Source organism: Tyto alba, unplaced genomic scaffold (genome assembly GCF_018691265.1).
Source record: "Tyto alba isolate M040663 unplaced genomic scaffold, T.alba_DEE_v4.0 Super-Scaffold_18, whole genome shotgun sequence".
Lineage (NCBI taxonomy): Eukaryota > Metazoa > Chordata > Aves > Strigiformes > Tytonidae > Tyto > Tyto alba.
This window is the reverse complement of record NW_024881280.1, coordinates 29,733,844-29,751,114: the sequence shown is the minus strand read 5'-3', so window position 1 is coordinate 29,751,114 and position 17,271 is coordinate 29,733,844. Positions and strand designations below refer to the sequence as shown.

Here is a 17,271-nt window from a genome sequence, read left to right as displayed (position 1 = left end):
TGTTGTAAACAGCTCGTGTTAGTGTCGTGAAGTCATTACAGAAATGTGGTGGTAGCATTAGTGGTCTGAAGGCTAAGAATGCACCTGCCAAGATAAACTGCTTGCATCAATTTTATCTCGAAGCACAGTTTGTTGCACAAGCAAAACCCAAAGTCAGCAGGAAACGTGTTTTTTTCTGGTTGTGTCTTTTTATTCTTTCAACAGCAAAATTGATATTATGCTGCAGCGTTACCCAGTGGTGGGACCTTATTTAAAGTAAAACAAGAAAACAAAATTTAGGAACAGTTGATAAACAACTGCTGAAGTTGGCTGTATGAATTATGAAACAGTTAATTCAACTTCTAACAATCTTCTGGTTTTATGGTACGAAAGAGATGGGAGAATTCTGGATTGGTTTGGCTTTATTTCTCAGGCTCCTTTGCTTTTTGTCTTGCTCTTTAATGTTAGCTGGCTTATCCCTCTCCAGTTTGACTGAAGTTGAGTTGGCTGCTGTGTGGGCCCAGCCCTGCCACATGGCGGGTGTTTGGGAGGGAAGCTGTTTGGAAATGGCACTTTCAGCATAGATAACTTGCAGCAGAAATACTGCTGGTGGTGTCTCTTCAGACCTGAAGATGAACATAAGTTGGTAAAGCTGCTTTTCTCAATAGTCTGCTGGTGACTTTTGGAAAAGGATATGCTCACCTGTCCAGGAGACAGACAGGCACCTGCTTTCCAGTATGTGACCACCTTTTGTACTCATTTAGTCTGCTTCAACTTTAGTTTTACACCTGCTACACTGTTGCACTGTTTACTGTTTCAGCAATTAAATAGTAGAGTAGCCTTTAGAAGTATGTTTCTAACTATTCACAGAAAAGTAGTACATACTTAAACTAATAAAAAAAAAGCCTTTTTTTTTTTTTTTATTTTCCTTAACTGGTCAAGTGAATTTCTATTTTGCTTAAGCAGATATTGAAATACTCTCTACATCATTTGTATTGTTAATAAATTGCAGGGCTTTATACCACATCACATTACTGGAAATAGATTTGAAATATATAAAGGTACAATATACATCTATTTTTAACAGTGAAAAGTAATTTTCTGACATAATAGCCAAAATAAAGTGCCATGAAGCTATTAGTAGTAAATTGAATTTTTTGGTATGTAATTTAGTATAAATACTGGCAAGCTAAAAAAAAAAAAAAAAACAAAAAAAACCAAAAAAACCCAAACAACAAACGCATACTCATTAGTCATTCAGTTTAACAGCAGAGAGGCAGCAGTCGGCCAGGGTGTGCGTTTTTATGTCTGCTTCAATTGCACACTTCATTTATTTGGACATGGCATGGGCGGCTTTCTCTGTCACACGGCATCACTGCACGATTAGCAAGTTGCGCCCCAGGGCAGCTGGGATGCTTGGCTGGGGCAGATGTTCTTTTCAGCTTATTCAGTGGCCGTTGTGGGGTTGTTTACTGTTGTCATAGCTACCTGCATTTCCATAGCAGCCGAGCTGCTGTGTGTGAAGCAAGTGAATATAGTTATAAAAGGATCATATTTTGTTCTGTCTCTATAACTTACCATCTGTCAACTGACTGTTCGTGATGGATTCAGAAACCAATTTAAGAATAACAGCAGCCAGCCGATGGTTTTTGCTTATATTAAAGTGACAGTGGATGAGGATGCAAATAAGTTGGTGCTTCGGTGAAATGCTAGGGTGGTTTTTTTTTTTTTTTCTTTAATTGTAGCAGTTTGGCTTCCAACACTTTCTCAAACATCGCTGAAATCCTTATCAACAAATTGAAATGACCGAGTGTCATCTTCTGTACTTGCTCAGGTGTAGGTGTTCCTTAGCTCTCCCACTCTGCTGTCAGCTCATCTCTGTGTGTTGCTTCCAAATTGTGATGTTGCACCTGCTCTCACAGATCCTTTGTAATGAAATCTAAATACTCTCCATAGAATTAAACAGCGAATTCATGAGGCTAACAGCAAAGGTATCATGCACACACGAGTATGGTTTGGTGACATTCATCGCTGTGCTCTACTTAGTAGTAGCAATGGAGTCACGTGCAAGTTTGGGGGTAAATTCAATGTGTGATCAGCGAGCCCTCTGAATAATAAACTCATACCTTTACACTGCAGAGATTTGGTTGAACCTATAGTTTAGCAAAGGGGGCAAGGAGATTAGCCCAGTTGTAAATAATGTATTTATTGGTTGATTTTTCCAGATCCTGACATTGATGCTGCCACTGCCATGATGCTTTTGAATACTCCCCCTGAGATACAAGCAGGTTGTGAGTAGATATTTCTATAGCATATAGCAACATAGACATGTAAAGTTAATATTCTCTTTTATAAGTATGCAGCGTACCAGATAAAAAGAAGGATTTAATGAAGAAATATAACTTCCCCTGTAGACCCTTACATTTCCTTGACCCTTATATGAGTATAATTTTGTGGTTCATATTACATTCTTTGTTACATGAATAATAGTAATCCACGATCTCTAATGTAAAAGAGGGGTTATTGTTATTCATGACATACACATAATTGAGTAACATACTATTATCCATACTGATAGAAAGACCTGGGGCAACAGCCAGGAGAAAGGCAGGAAGAGAAAGAGAGCAAGAGAGCGAAGGGTACATGGCATATGGTTTTGTTTTCGTTTTGTTTTGATTTGACTCCCATCGTGTGAGTTACCACAGCCATCTGGATACTTCCCATTCACTCGGGCACTGTTTCAACTCCTTCCTTGCACACATCCTGCCCGTTTTGCTTTTTTGCTCTGTCTGGTGCAAGGCGGTAGGCAGGCTCTGGGAAGCAAGGAAAGGTCTCGTTTCCTGCCAGTATTGTCCTCCTTGTTCCGTGACCAGGCCTGAGGTTTTGATGCTGTGTATTATCAGAGCACCGAAAGGGCCTTGACCCCCACGTACTGGGCTGTGCAAGTAGTGCAGGAATCATCCTGCCCCGCACTGCTTGCAGGGAAGCTGTTAGAGGAATCCAGAGAGGAATACAGCTGCACAAAAGCAGGGAGTACAAGAAAACAAACATATCGCTGGTCAGCAAGCATGGTAGTAATGCCAAGTGACAGGCAGCTCTAAAAAAGAAAGGCAGAAGTTAAAATAGAAGCCATTATCAAGCCTGTCTAGCATCCCTGCTATTGTTCTAGCTCGGGCAACCAAATCCAAATTCCAGGGGAAGCCTTGATTCGCACTTTGGTACTCTGCCTGGGGAAGAGAGTCAATTACCATCAAAGCATTTCCTGTGCAGCCAGGAAAGCTATTGTCAGCCTGCTTTGTGACCCTGCCAGAGAAATGCCTCTTGAGAAGCTCCTCTCGAGGGAGAGCGCAATGTACCAAGAAACTAGCCGTTCTCCGAATAAAGAAGAGTGGTCCTTGTCCTCCTCTCCTAAACAGCCCTCGGGGATTGTGCGCGGTAAAAGGGCGAGGGATCCCAGCTCTGTGTAGGTAGGGAAAAGGAAAGATTTTATCGGGGCGAGGAGGTTATCATTGGGCTTAGTGGGAAGAATAAAATGAGACATCATCAAAGAATCAGAAATTTAAAGAAGTCAGATCTGTGGGGGAGAGAAAAGGGGAAAATAAGTTGGTGTAGAATGATAGCGCAGGGGGAAAAGTGTGAGAGTGGGAAAGAGACGTCAAGCAGTGTGTGTGTGGGAAAGGATGGGGAAAACACAGAATAAGCTGAGCTTCCAGAGGAACTGGAGAGCGGAAGATTTCAAGCAAGAAAGGGAGGAGATCCACAGTAGGCACTGCAGATTTTTATCCCATGTGCATGTTTCCCAGCAATACAGGCATTAGCATGGAAGTCATTTGGAGACCTGGGGCCTGTCATTTCATCGAGATCATAGTTTGCAGGGTGGCAAATGACTTACTGCTATTTTACTTCGTAGAGGTCGCTCTGAGGAAGGAAATTCTAGACTTCTATGAGTTTGGCATATCTCTCCCCCCATGTCACCTTCCCAGTGGACTGTTGTGTCATGACACCAAAAGTGAGAGGGAGATGAAAGCAGAAAGGTGGCTCCTCATTCATTTTGCTCCCTCCTTGACATCCACAAGTAATGAGGCCTTCCTCTGTGCTTTTAAACTGAAATGCAGGGTCTGCTCAGAAGTTCATGAATCCTTCCAAACGTTGGGTAGAATTGGCTGGTGCCAGGAGGAAAGGGCAGAAGTTTTTATCATAACCTCAGAGGTCCTCTAAATTTCAGAGAAGTATTTTTGTGTGTACGTGAATGAATACCTGAGGAAGTAAATCAGCCTGTCCTATGAATTGCAGTTGGGTCTCACTTATCTACCATTTTAGGAAAACATTAGGCATCTCAGAGCAAATTAATTACTACTGCACATTAAGAAACAATTGCATGAAAATGACATTGAAAATTAGTTTTCAAATATAAGGCAATTGGGCTATGAAAATTTCATCACAATGCAGAGCATCATCTGGAAGCTCACAGTTCATTCTCTGCTCTGTCAGTGACTACAGTGGTCTGTAAATCAAGCTGTGAATGATCAGGGCAGTAAGCATGCTGGTACTGTTTGATCCCCTGAAGATTTAGAGTTCTGTTTGTCGTATTAGACTGTGGTGTCAAGTCAAGCCATCAGGGCTGCAAAATGCCCCATCTTCTGAAGACAAGCTTGCCTGGAAGTGATTTGAAGAGGGAGAGACGTAGTTTACAGCTTGGCCAAAGGTGTTAATAACCTGACTGAAAATACCCTTTTGGTCTGAGAGTCTGACTCCAGGCGTGCCAGAACTTCAACAATCAAGGTGGTCAGGTGGAGGCAGAACCGGGGTGTCACTTCATGGTACAACAACTTGAGAAGACAGAAAGTTTAAAAGTCTGGTCCATCAAGGCCTTTGCCCATCCTAAAGACGTTTAACCATCATTGTGAAACGTGGATACCTCCAGAGCAGATTGTGGCAGAGTCTGGATTCATGTTTGTGTGGATGGTTACGTATGTTGGCTTTTGACTTTGAAGGCACCTTCTTGGGTTAAAAGCTATCTTTCCAGCAGGATAAAAATCCATGCTCGTCTAGGCGATGTGGATGCTAAAAACATCTTTAGCATGAAGTTAGCAACAGCCTTCATTCAAAGTCTTATTAAAATTTATTCTTTTAATATAGTCTGTCAGACAGGAATCCCATTTCAGTGGCTTTAGAAAATCCAGAGTAAACTAGAACTTCTTTGTAGCAGATTGATTAATTAGCTTTAAGGTTTTAAATGACCATTTAAAATTCCATACTCATATGTGAAACACTACTAACAACCACACATGAATTTTAAATCAGGTTTCGCTTTTATATGAAATCTTGAAATGGTGTCTGAGCTGGCACAAACATTGCTTAACATTTACCCCAATCGCATCGTGCTTTAGCTTTCATGCAAAAAAAAATATGGCAGAATAAAAGGGTAAAACACTGTTACTAGGATTATTTTGTGTTTGTGGGGATTTTACTTTATAGACTTATGAAATTGATTGTTCGCATTGTCACTAAAGGCTGGAAATAATGAAATTATAGTTGTGATGTTGACATCAGAAATCGATTTCTAAAATATTAACACTTAGCAGTATTTTCACAGACGAAATATTTCTAGATAGTAACTATAAAGGCAGAAGTTCAAAGTAGCCAGCTCTGTGCAAAACTCTACTGAAGCATACAATTCAGCTGACATCAAAATAAAGCATGAAAGATACTGTGATATATTAAGAGAGGGCATGTAGAAATAGAGTTCTAATACTTTTTTTGCTTCAGTTTATGGAAATCCTTGTATTTCATCATGTTTTGTATGGTCTGATTGTTTAAAAAGAAATAGCAACTGAAACACCTGCTTTCTTCAATAGCAGCTATCCCAGGTTACCAATATTCTGGATTTTATTAGTAGCCAGTACATGAATATTAATTCCAAAATTCATGAGCTGCATTGGAAAATATATTTTGACCTGCAGGGAACTGGGTACTGGATGGGCCATCCTGGGCAAGTTGTGTCCAGATTCTGGGCCTGTTTTCCCTGATGGGAGTCTAATTCACAGGAAGAACAGAGCAAAAGGAGAAGGTGAACAAATGGTGAATCTCAATTTAGAAGTCATGGCTACTAACTCGATAAAGCCCATGGGTTAGTTTTGTACAATTGTTAAGATTTTTCAGTACTTCGGTTCTTACCAGCGTTTTGGAGGTGTGTGTCACCAGCTGTCACTCCAGTGTAGCATTCCCAGCTGGAGCGTGTGGTGTCCTGGGCACGTTGTTTAGTCTTGCCAAACCACTGTCTTTTGCCATCAATAAAATGGAGATCGGTTTTGGTGGTTTTGCAGTGAATTTGGACTTCCTGAGATTCAAGTCACTGTAAGCATTTTAAGTAGCCATTGGTGAGGCCATTCTGAACGTGGAATTACTCGCTCTTCAGGAAGGACCGGGAAGCAGGGAGTGTGTGTAGTGTGTTGCTGCTACTGCTAGTGAAACAATGCTGCAAAGTGATTATACTGGAGGTCTTGATTTAATTCAAGAAGCTCCTGACTCGGCAATATTACACATAGCTTTGAATTCATGAGTAGTCCTTTGCCCGTTGGTATATGATTTGGGAATTGCACACAAATGTAAGTACATTGCTCAAGCTGAAGTTTAATACTGCAAACAGCTACAAACAGCGCTTGCAGAAAGGGTTTGGGTAGAAACCAGGAAACTGAGGGTCCTCAGGGCTCTGAACATCCATCTTCTGGTTTTAGTACCGCTCACAGCTGTTCACCCAGGTCAGCTGGAAAGTGGTGGCCTGCAGGAGACTTTGCAACACTGGTTTTGTGGGTGGTTCCTTACAGGAGGCTGAAGCGCTGTGATAGGGATGTTTGGGAAGATGAGAGCATGGAGTTTTGCTGGGTGCTCCTTAAAAAGATGGCTTTCCAGGGGTGAGATCAACGTCTGGTTTGAAAGTCTTTGTTAATCTTTGTCTCAAAGTATGTAAAACCCGGAATAGATACATGTATTTTTAATTTGGTGGGAGGATAAATAATTGCCTAAAGAGATCTACTAAGACTGTATCTCTATACTTTTAAGATTGTACCCCAATGAAATTTGCTTTTTAAGCTAGTGCAAGTGGATTGTATATGTGGAAGATACATTTAGAGGAATCAAGACAAAAAAGAATTGATATAAAATTGCCTTGATAACAGACAGAAATCCTCCAAATAGGATCAAATAGAACATACTGTTTTCTAGGGACATTTTTATGTTATATGAAACTTGGTAACTGTAATGTTCTGTTTATACTGCTTGTGAACAAGTCGCTTATAACTTATTAGACAGCTTCCAGCCTAACTTTTCGTATCAGAAAATGATAAATCATTGACAGTAAAATGTTTCATAGAGCTGTTTTTGCTGACAGTTCTGTATCAAAGTGGAAATTGGGAAAAGACATTTTCATAAGGTTGAAACTTTCCATTCCAGTTGCTGGGATTTTGGGGGGAACGACATCCTCAACTTCTATTAAAAAGGAGGGGGTTTTTTGTTTGGTTTTTGTTTTTGTTTTTGGTTTTTTTTTTACTTCATTGTTTGAATATTAAGTCAGTAAGGTGAGAAAACAGAATTGGAAAGAAAACTTAATTTTGTGAAATACTTTCTTCTTCTTTCTCCTTACTCCTTGTATTTTGATTTAGCAGCATGGTTCAGTTTGTTGTTGAGCAGTTCCAGCATCACTGAAATGAAGAATTACTAGGTTTGTTTTTCTACTTATACAAAAAATAACTCAGGAGATTTTATTATTTTTATTAAATGTCCTTAAACAACATATGAGTGTGATAGGATTATCAAGATACACTTTTCTCCCTCCGCCTCAAATTCTTGTTTAGAGTAAATGGCTTGTTGGATGCATCCTTGATTTGCAGTTTGTTAGGACCACAGACTATGGAATTTAAGATCTGTAAAATTGTCATTGAGCAGTAAGATAGAAGAAGTTAGGCAGATGGCATCAAATTTATGCCTGGGATGAGACAGTTGAAGTGAATCAAGTAACATATTTGGCAGATAACATTTACTTTTGGCAGCTTCTGATGTCCCATCAATTATACATTATTAGCAATTTCCTATTTTCAGTTCTTGTAGCTTGAGATAAAGTATTCTGGTAAACACTGTCCTGGAAAAGAGATTGGCAGAAAAAAAAGCTGAAGCTGACAGATATTAGCAGAAACTCAGTATCTCTTGTCTGTAATGATTCCTTCTGTGCTACAAGAGATGGGTCAGGGAAGAGAGCCCTGAGATAAATGCATTTGCCACATGATGACAGAAGAGGCAGGGAACCAGTCTGTCCCTACAGGATACCTTCGTACTCTAATACTCTACTTTTTTAAAGTTCGTTTTCAGTAAATACTATTCAGTTTTCCTCACTAGTCTAAATATTGGCTACCTGAGCTAGACAGTTTAATGAAGTGTATGCTTGTTCCCACATGACATAAAGAACATGTTTGCTATCTCTTTCTTTTCAATTTCCTTGATTTACAAGACACTCTCAGCGCTGATACTTCATTTAACTTCCACATGTCAACATTTAACCAAGAAGTTGGTTTCCTTATTTAGTGAACTGTTGGGGTGTCAGTGTGTCTGATGAGTCTATCCATTGAGTATTTTCTCCTTCTCCATTTCAATTTTGCGAAATTGATATATTGTGTGTTAGACAATCAGATCTTCAGGGAAGGACCCAGTCTAACATGGTTTTGATGGTTGCGAAGGTCTTGAATGTGGTTGTTAGCTCAGCTGGACGGGGCAAGGTTGCGTCACCCGCATGCACGCTTGCAAGAGATTCTGGATCCAGTCTGCTGAAGGACGTGATGAAAGGAGTCCATAGCTTGGGATATTCCACTCAGCTAATGCACACGCAAGACCATGCTCTGAATTAAAACAGTCGTGCACTGGCTGTGGAGTGATTCTACTTACTTTCCACCTTCGGAGGCTGAGTACGGGCTGTAAAACATTAGATTTTTGATGGCTTCTGTTGGATCTTTTTAATATTATCTGAATGTAGTGTTTTGGTGGATTCAGGTATGTTCTCCTACATGGCATTACTTTATTGTCTGTTAAACTGTAATGTGAAAGTTTGCTACAAAAGACAGCTTATCTTCCCCCTTGGAGAATTTCAGAGACGCAGTCTTGATTTTTGATGTAGGATGTGTTGCTTCTCTCTGCAGTTAGCCAGTGGAGACTTGAAATGTCCGCAAATCCTAATCAGGTTGTGGAATTCCACCAGAGCAACATAAGATCCCAAAATCATGTCCCTGTGTATGCAACAGATTAGAGGCAGATTCTCTGTACATGGTTTAACTCTACTCCAGTGGAAGTTTTTCCTGGGTTTAAGCTTCCTGAGAGCAGAATGAGATCCAGTGCCTCATTGAAAACACAGCAGTGATGAAAGCTGAAAGGTGAATAATGGTTTTGGTGTTTCAGACTCTTTGCATTTCACTGGGAACATTATGTGAAAGAGGAAGCCTTTATCAAAGAGATGCACAGAGATCTTTTTGCATTGTTTTCTTGAGCTGAGTTTCTCAGATATAAATGTCCCTAGGCACTTGCACAGGGAAGGTGTAAATTACATTTCACACTTCTGGCTAGGAATTGGGAACCAAGTAACCTGCTTGTACTGTTGGTTAAAGAAGCATTAGAAAAGAGGACTCTGGACTGTAAGGTGTTAGTCCAGACTGGCACTGTTTGATGATATGGCTTAGAGTAAATTATCTTACCTCCACACCTTGAATCTTCAATCTAAACTATAAATACCTCACCTCAAAGTATGGTTTTGAAACGTAATTAAAGCTCATAAGGCATAAATATATCTTTGGAATAAAAGCACTGCGTATTTTCCAGTAAATAATCCACAACCCTTCAGAAGTACCACCATGTGGAAATAATTCCTTGGATAATAACTAGTCATCTTCATGCAGCCTGCACAAAGGGAAAGTGCCTGCGTACCAGGGACAATGTATTAGCAGTTTATATACATAGATTTTTAAAAAAATAAATTACTGTCATTTTGGGAAGGATGAGAGTTGGTGTTTTAAATGCTATAAGTAGAGATGCATGAGCAATAGAGATAGTCTTACAGTGGCACACTGGTTATATGGATAACCAGAAATTAATACCTTCCACCATTGAATTATTTTGATCCTGCTTTTCATTTTAGGTTTAGAATGCTACAGAAATATATTTTCCAGCACGTTGTGGTGGTTTGTTTTTCTTTGTGGTTCCAGTTGTTTACTGAAAGGATATAATGCATGATCCAGTGACCTCCTTCAGCTGATTGAACCCTTGCATAGAACCTTTCTGTTTGTCTGTCTGCCTAACTTAACTGGTGATTTGGTGGCATTGCTGCATTGTAACTAACAGAGTTTTGGGAAACAAAAATAAAAATCAGCAGCAATAACGCTGCTGTTGCAAGCTGAAGTAGTTACTGAATTCTGAGTGGTGATTTCAATATACCGAGCTGTGGTATACTTCAGAGAAAAGTTAGAGTCACAGAGTTGTAGTTAAGGCCTCTTCTGGCATGAATAGTCCTGTTGAAGCCTTTCAGTGGCTGGTGGTGTGCTGAACAGACCACACATAACCGAAGAGAATTTCATAGGCAGGAGTAGGTACCAAGTTGTCTCTTTGGTGATATTTTCAGAGGACAGGAAACTCGTACTTTTTTTTAAAAAAAAAAAAAAAAAAAACAAACAAACAACAAACAAAACAGTTGTTAATTCCTGAAGGGAAGATGTGGAGAGAGAGAGTGAGAGTGTGTGTGTGTGTTTGTAAATGTGAAGCTTTTAAAGAGAGTGTTCCGGAACAGCACACCACGACTTACAAATCTGCAAAGGGTCGAGGAAGATGGAGGATGGTTTCAAATGGGGACATCAGTATATAGCAAGTTTAAGCTATAAGACTTGGCAGTGTATTTTATATATATATAGGAGTGCAGGAAAAAAGGAAACTCAGAGAAGAAGGAAAGCCCAGGGCAATATTTTTACAGAAGTGATGGTTTAGGGAAAACGATTTTTTAGAGAAGCAATGGGAGTTGTCAGTAAGGCAGAACCATGGAAAGAAGAGTTTGAGCATCAAGGAGCCTGTTGCTATCTTTTTGCAGTAGAACTCTCAGTGTGTTTGCTTTGAAGTTTTACATGTGTCTGTATTTAGACAACATCTATAGCTAAGTGATACGTGGCTCTGTGTGTATGCATAAATGTTTCCTTTCAGTGTAAAACTTTATGGTTTGTGTCAGAGTAAAGAGAAAATTCCTAGACCCTTCTTGGTCAAAACTCCTGGTTCATTTATTTTAATGCGACTTTGTAAATGTAGCGAAACTGTACTGTGTAGTGCAGTACAAAATCTGTCCCTCTTTGAAAGCCTGTTGGAAAACCCGTGTCCATTGGGAATGGTGTCTTTTATCGATCTCTTGATATTTAGCAGGTTTATCTGTTGCTTTGAATTTACCTGTTATCTGTGCTTTTTACGTTAGCTATATCCTTGACAGATTGCCTTTCTTTCATGACACTGGTATTTTGGCCATCTTAAGGTCATGCTGTTAAAACAAATATAATAAGAAATCAAGATTTTTGAATTTTTAGTAAGGTAACATTCCTCTACAGTATCTACAAATTCAAACATCAGAGCACTGAAAGCCTGATAGCGTCCCCTGAGTGAAACAGATTTCATCAATTTCTCATAATATAGTGCTGGAGGAAAAAGTGCACAAAGTAGTGAAGTATAAATAGCAAAAAGCAATTTTTAAATTATTTTGGTCATTGAAAGCTGACCCTAGTTGTTATAAAGTAGGTTCTGTAATTTTAGCCATTTGAGGCTATACTTGAGCACCTAAATAGAAATGACCTATTCTTCAGAGGTGCTCAAAAGCAAAGGTGGGTATAATGCAGTGACAGGATTTGATATGGGGGGTGAGGTGCCCTCACCAGCAGGAGAAAGAAGATTATTTTCCCAGAACTAATCTGTGTGGTCTGGAGTGAAGCAAGGTGAGCATCGGGATAGCAGAAAGGGAGGTGTGGATCTGTCTTGGTGTTGATAGGAAGTTGAAATGAAGCAGCTTAGAAATAATGTACTTCTGAGCCCATATTTCTCTGCCTCAGAATACACTAGTATTTTCAGGTGTAAGCATTTGAAATTGGGCATGTAGTGTTATGTGTTGATTCTTAGGCTGAATGATTTTTCTAGTCTCCCTGTAATTTGTTTAAAAATAAAATTCTGTAGGTGTATATAAAGTGATACGGTTTGTGTTTATCTTAGAAGTATTTATATAATATCGGTGTGTTTAAAAATAATACATCTGGAGTAATGATCATCATTCTCTTTTTCAACATTCCCCATCAGGGGAAGTTACGGTATGACTGATGACTTACAGTAAAGAAAAAGCGAGTGAACTGGCTAGCTGTGGACGTTAAAAAAAAGCAATTTCGGGTTGAGGCTGTTGGAGGTTACTGTCCCAACCTGAAGGGACACAATACCTGTGCAAGCAAATGACATTACGCGCGAGTCCCTGGCAAGCGCCCGGGCTACGAGCGGTGCTCGGCAGTCCCGCAGCCCTCGGGACCTGCTGAGGACAGACTCTTCCTTTGGTGGTGCCTCGGCGGTGCTTCCTCTGCTGCTCCCTCCGCTGCCGGGCTGGCTGTAGGTTAAAACCTCGTTGGCCAGAGCTGCGGTTCCTGACAGCCAGCCGAGTTACAGGCCCCGGTGCAATCTCTGGGCTGTGGCGGGCTCGGTGCGGCCCGGCCGGGCCCTGGAGGCCCATGGCTGCTGTCAGCTTGGGTGGCAGAAGTCAGCGGCGGCGGGAGAGAGGGGATAATTAGTGGTATGGAGCTGACGCCTTTTTAGCCTCTTCTCCTTCCCTTCCTGGTAAATCCACGTTTGTAGTTAATGTTTTATTGTGCAGGAGACAGAGGCCAAGAGGTTGCTGCTCAGAAAGGAAGCTGGGATGATAAAAAGCTATGACCTGTGTTCTTGCAGTGAAGTGCTTATATTCTGTTTATCTGGGAAGGGTCATTGTTTCTTACTGTAGACAAAATAGTTACATCTGTGCTCATAGCTGGTTTTGACTCAAAGCACATGCATTCCCAGCAGAACGGTGATTACAAAACAAAAGCGATTCCAAGGAATGATCTGCAGCAACTAGGTCAGGTCAGTGGCTTCCACAAGCTATGCTATCATTGGTTGCTGTTAATTTTTTTGCCATGAAAATAGCATTGGAAATAGCATGACACTCACAAGAGATGAGGCTGAGATGTTCAAGGTAAGCAGTGTACTACACGAGCCTCTCGAACGTTTTCTCAATTAATTGAAAAGCTTAAGTTCTACATTTTGCTCCTACATCCTTCTAACTTTCCCTTTAAAAAGAAAAAATGTTTGTTTGTTTGTTTGTTTTTTTTCAGTTCCTCCGGGAGTGATACAAAATGGAGCTCGAGTTCTGAGTAGAGGAATATTTCCTGGAGCCAGGCCATTGCCAATCAACCCTATAGGGGGCATGGCTGTTGCAGTAAGGTAAGTGTGTCTCATTGACGAATCTTTATGAAATAAATCAGTATTTTGAAGAGAATGTAAAAGTGCATGTAAGCTCTGGTCAATAGATAATTTGCCACTTGCTAATACTTATGAGGTTCTAAATGAATAAAACTCTGCCACCTAAAATTCTTGGGTTATCATTCTTTGCAAGATAGTTGTGGCATATCTGTCTTGTTGCACACTGGTTTGCAAAACAGTTTTATTTTCACTAGCAAATTGCAAGCAGTTTATGGTGAGAACCTCCTATAGTAACCTGGTTTTCTACTGCTTTCTCCGGCTCCTCCCTCCCTTTCTCCCTCTCTCCCTTCCTTTCCTCTCTCCCTCCCCTTTCCTAAAGACCTTTTCCTGAATTAAATACCAGTGAGGAGAGTATCAATAATATTAAAGCAAATTGTGAAAGATATCTAAACATATAGCTGTCATTTTGTTATTAACATAGGTCTTTGTGAGGCAGTTTCTTTCACTACAGTTTCTTTTTCAAGGTTATACCAAAACATTCAAGGGTAAAATGCTGTTTGAAGATACTCAACTTTTTCAGAAAGCAGGGCAGTAAGAGACATCTAGTGATGGCAGTAAGAACTGTGGTTCAGTGGTTTGCTTTACTTAAAGCCCTGATGGTTTATTGGTGGAAGAACAATTTGCCTCAGGTATAGCTCCATTTTCAGTCAGTCACAACAGAGATTAATTTGGTCAAGTGTGCTGCCAGTGCCCTTCTCTCTCAGAACTGTCAGTATCTGCAAAAGCCATTTCAGATCAGGCTGCTGGGTATTCTGAGTGGGGTTTCATAATTAGCGCTGACCCCGCTTTGCTGGGCTGTTCCAATTACACCCTCTCATCTCAGTAAATGGCTGCAAGGCAGTGAAATAAACTACGTTGATAGCTACTTATTCCATTGTTATTTACTTGGGATTTTTTTCCCATTTGCTCTTTATTTTTTAAATCCTTTTCAGGATCAGTGTCTAGCCCTTTGCGTGCAGTATTTCCATCCAATAAATGGAGAGAGAGAGAGAGAGAGAGAGAGAAACTGTGACATTCGTATACTCTTAATGGCTAAAGTGCATAGAGGAGAAGACACTAATTGGAATAAAATCCATATTTTTGATGGGCAACTGTTTCAGCTATTTTTCACATTTGCTACACTGAAGGGATGCAACCCTGAGGGTCATCCTCCAGAAGTGTGCAGAGTTCATCTCCATCTCGCTTTACCACAGCCTGGCCTTGCTAGCGCTGGAGCCAACCGTCTTCAGTCGCTTTGCTGCTGGCTTTAGCCAGGGCTTCTGCTCCGCCGCAGTGGGGATTGCAGAGCTGTGGGACTACTGGATCATTAATTATATCTAATTTTTATGAGGTGTCCAAGCTGAACAGAGGACATAGTGGTCTGAATAGTCTCTCTTGAGTTTATCTGCATTTCCTGCTTAGACCCTGTTTCATAATCAGGGTTGCCTCAAGGAGGAGATAAAATTGGTTTTCCTTTCAGGCCACTTGAAAACTTCCTTCTGTGTAGACATCCTCAAACTGCTATGCTGTAAGGCTGTATATAGTTAAATTTTATGCATTTTCTGAGCACTACTCGTGGTTTTTCCCAGCAGGAAGAACAGGATCTTTACCAGCTACTTGCTAATGTAGATTTGGGAAATTAGGGATTTTACCTCTCCTTTGCTTATGTTCTTTTGCTCTTGTCTCAGAGAAAAGCATTTATAATTAGTTAATGCAGACATTTCTAATTCTTTTTGTTCTCTTCTCCAGCCTTAGGCAGTATTACAAATAGCTTGCTATGAATATATTCCTGGTCTGCATGATGTCTGCTCATATTTAAGGGCTCCTGCAATATCCTCTCTTCTGATTCTTGAAAAGGGGGCAGGGGAATGGGGAGAAGAGGCTTTGAAAGCTTTTGAGAAGTTAGGAGACTGTAACAGAGCAAGTTCAGCAGGCAGTTTTGTCTTGTTTCTCTTGGGGATAATAAGACTCAGAATTTCTTCAGAAAGAAGGTCAGTCTGGGTGCACGATGCCTCTTAGAACTTCATCTGGCCCTCTCAAAACTGGCTACTTCTGTTATCAGTTACTCTAGAAATGCCATCCTGTTGCTTGTTGCTTAACTCTCTCCTCCGATACACAGGGCTAAATAGGACCTGTCATGTTGAGTTTTCATGGCATCTCATGGGAATAACTTCTGCCCGTCGTACGCAGCAGGGGGAATTTACCACAGCATCTGTGCAGCTGCCTTCTGTTGCAGTTAAGAGTAGGAATACTGCTCAGATAGAGGTGTCGTTCCTGCATAGAGGGAGATGCTCCAGTCAGGCTGGCAGGGGATGTTTTTAGACCTGTTCAAGTGCAGTAAGGTTGATTTCCCTTTTCAGCTTTCACCAGGAGGGAGGCCTGCTGGGCAGCCACAGGAGGTGGTGCAGTCTCCTGTTAGTTTTCTGCAGAAATGACGGGCCTCTGCCTCTATATTGAGAAGCCAGACAGCTTCTTTCCAAGACGTTTTTACTCAAAGCTGTATTTTCTTGAGAAGAGTTTCTTTGGAGCTCTAAATGCAAGGCCTAAAACCACCTTAAAAATGTAGGTTTCATCATTCATATAGGGACCTCTAGTATTTTCTTGGTTCTTGGCAGTGGTTCCTTGCATAATAAATTAAACCTCTTGTTTTCTTCAGTTACCATATGTTGGAGTTACAGGTTCTTCTGTAAGGTGCTCATCTTCTGTTGGCACTTCCTTGCTGTCTGGACTGTTTATTTCATATTTATTTCCTCAATATCTTGATGGTCTTCCGTTTTGTTGTCCCCCAAACTGCATGCAAATAACTTGGAGTATGTTGTCTTCTTGGACAGACTGTTACTAGTGTAAAGACAGTAAGAAAAAGTGTGGTCTTGGGTTAAATTCGCAGTTGTAACTATGTGGAGCGTTTTGACTAAACCATAGCATTGGTCTAAGATGCTGAAATCTGTGTTTTCTGATGTGTTAGCTCCCATCAGTTGGAAAGATTACTGTGCTATTCTTCTTCAACAGTGTGACAATGTATTCGCCTGTTTTGTTCCTGCACAAGGTATCAATGTGTTGCTGTTCCCATGTAATTACATGTAATTACTTCATTTTTATATATATATATATATATAAAAAATAAAGTACGATTGAATTAAGTAGTTTGGATTTAAAAACCCTACTGAAAAGTATTTAACAAACAAAACAAATCCACCACTCTCCATGAATAAAGAAAAGCAATTGAGGAGAGCATCATTATGTTGTAGTGCATTTGGCTTAAATTGCACAAATAGGCCTTTCATTCCAAACTAATCTACAAATGGAAACGGCATCACACACTATTTTTACTTTGAAAATCATCCTCTGGTGTTAAATCTCCACAGCAGAGAATAATTGGATGTGTTTTGACAGTAGCTTTTTATTTACTTTATTCACACCACTTTTAGCTTGTTTACCATCCATATTTTCCGTGTTGTGGCTGACAAGTCTAAGACCCGCCCAAAGACAGCAGGGAAGAATAACGCTTCAAAGCTGCACAGCGTGTAGCATGTCTCTAACATGAGATTCATCATATATATTTTTGGCAGACTATATCCCCATACAGTTCCCTGAGAGAATCTAAAAGCAAATGCAGTGATAGTCTGGATATGTAGAAAAGAAAATACTGACTTACAAAGGTATTAAATGGAAGCAAGCAAAGCCAGTAATGCCTTACATGCAGCAAGGAGTTGGTTGTGCTTTGAAGGTGAGCTCTTGCTCTTACTACATACATCCATT

The 17,271-nt window shown here is 40.3% G+C and overlaps 1 protein-coding gene across 12 annotated transcripts in view; it reads left to right on the top strand.

Moving 5' to 3' along the window:
- The window catches only part of FOXN3 (forkhead box N3), a 215,088-nt gene that overhangs the window by 183,865 nt on the left and 13,952 nt on the right, over positions 1-17,271 (top strand). For 8 of the 12 annotated variants that reach the window (XM_042790642.1, XM_042790639.1, XM_042790641.1 and 5 more), the window contains exons 5-6: positions 2,205-2,270; positions 13,386-13,494. In XM_042790642.1, the coding sequence (XP_042646576.1) occupies positions 2,205-2,270; positions 13,386-13,494 (175 nt within the window). The remainder of the gene's footprint in view (positions 1-2,204; positions 2,271-13,385; positions 13,495-17,271) is intronic. The other 4 variants (XM_042790649.1, XM_042790648.1, XM_042790647.1 and 1 more) reach the window with 2 other exon arrangements.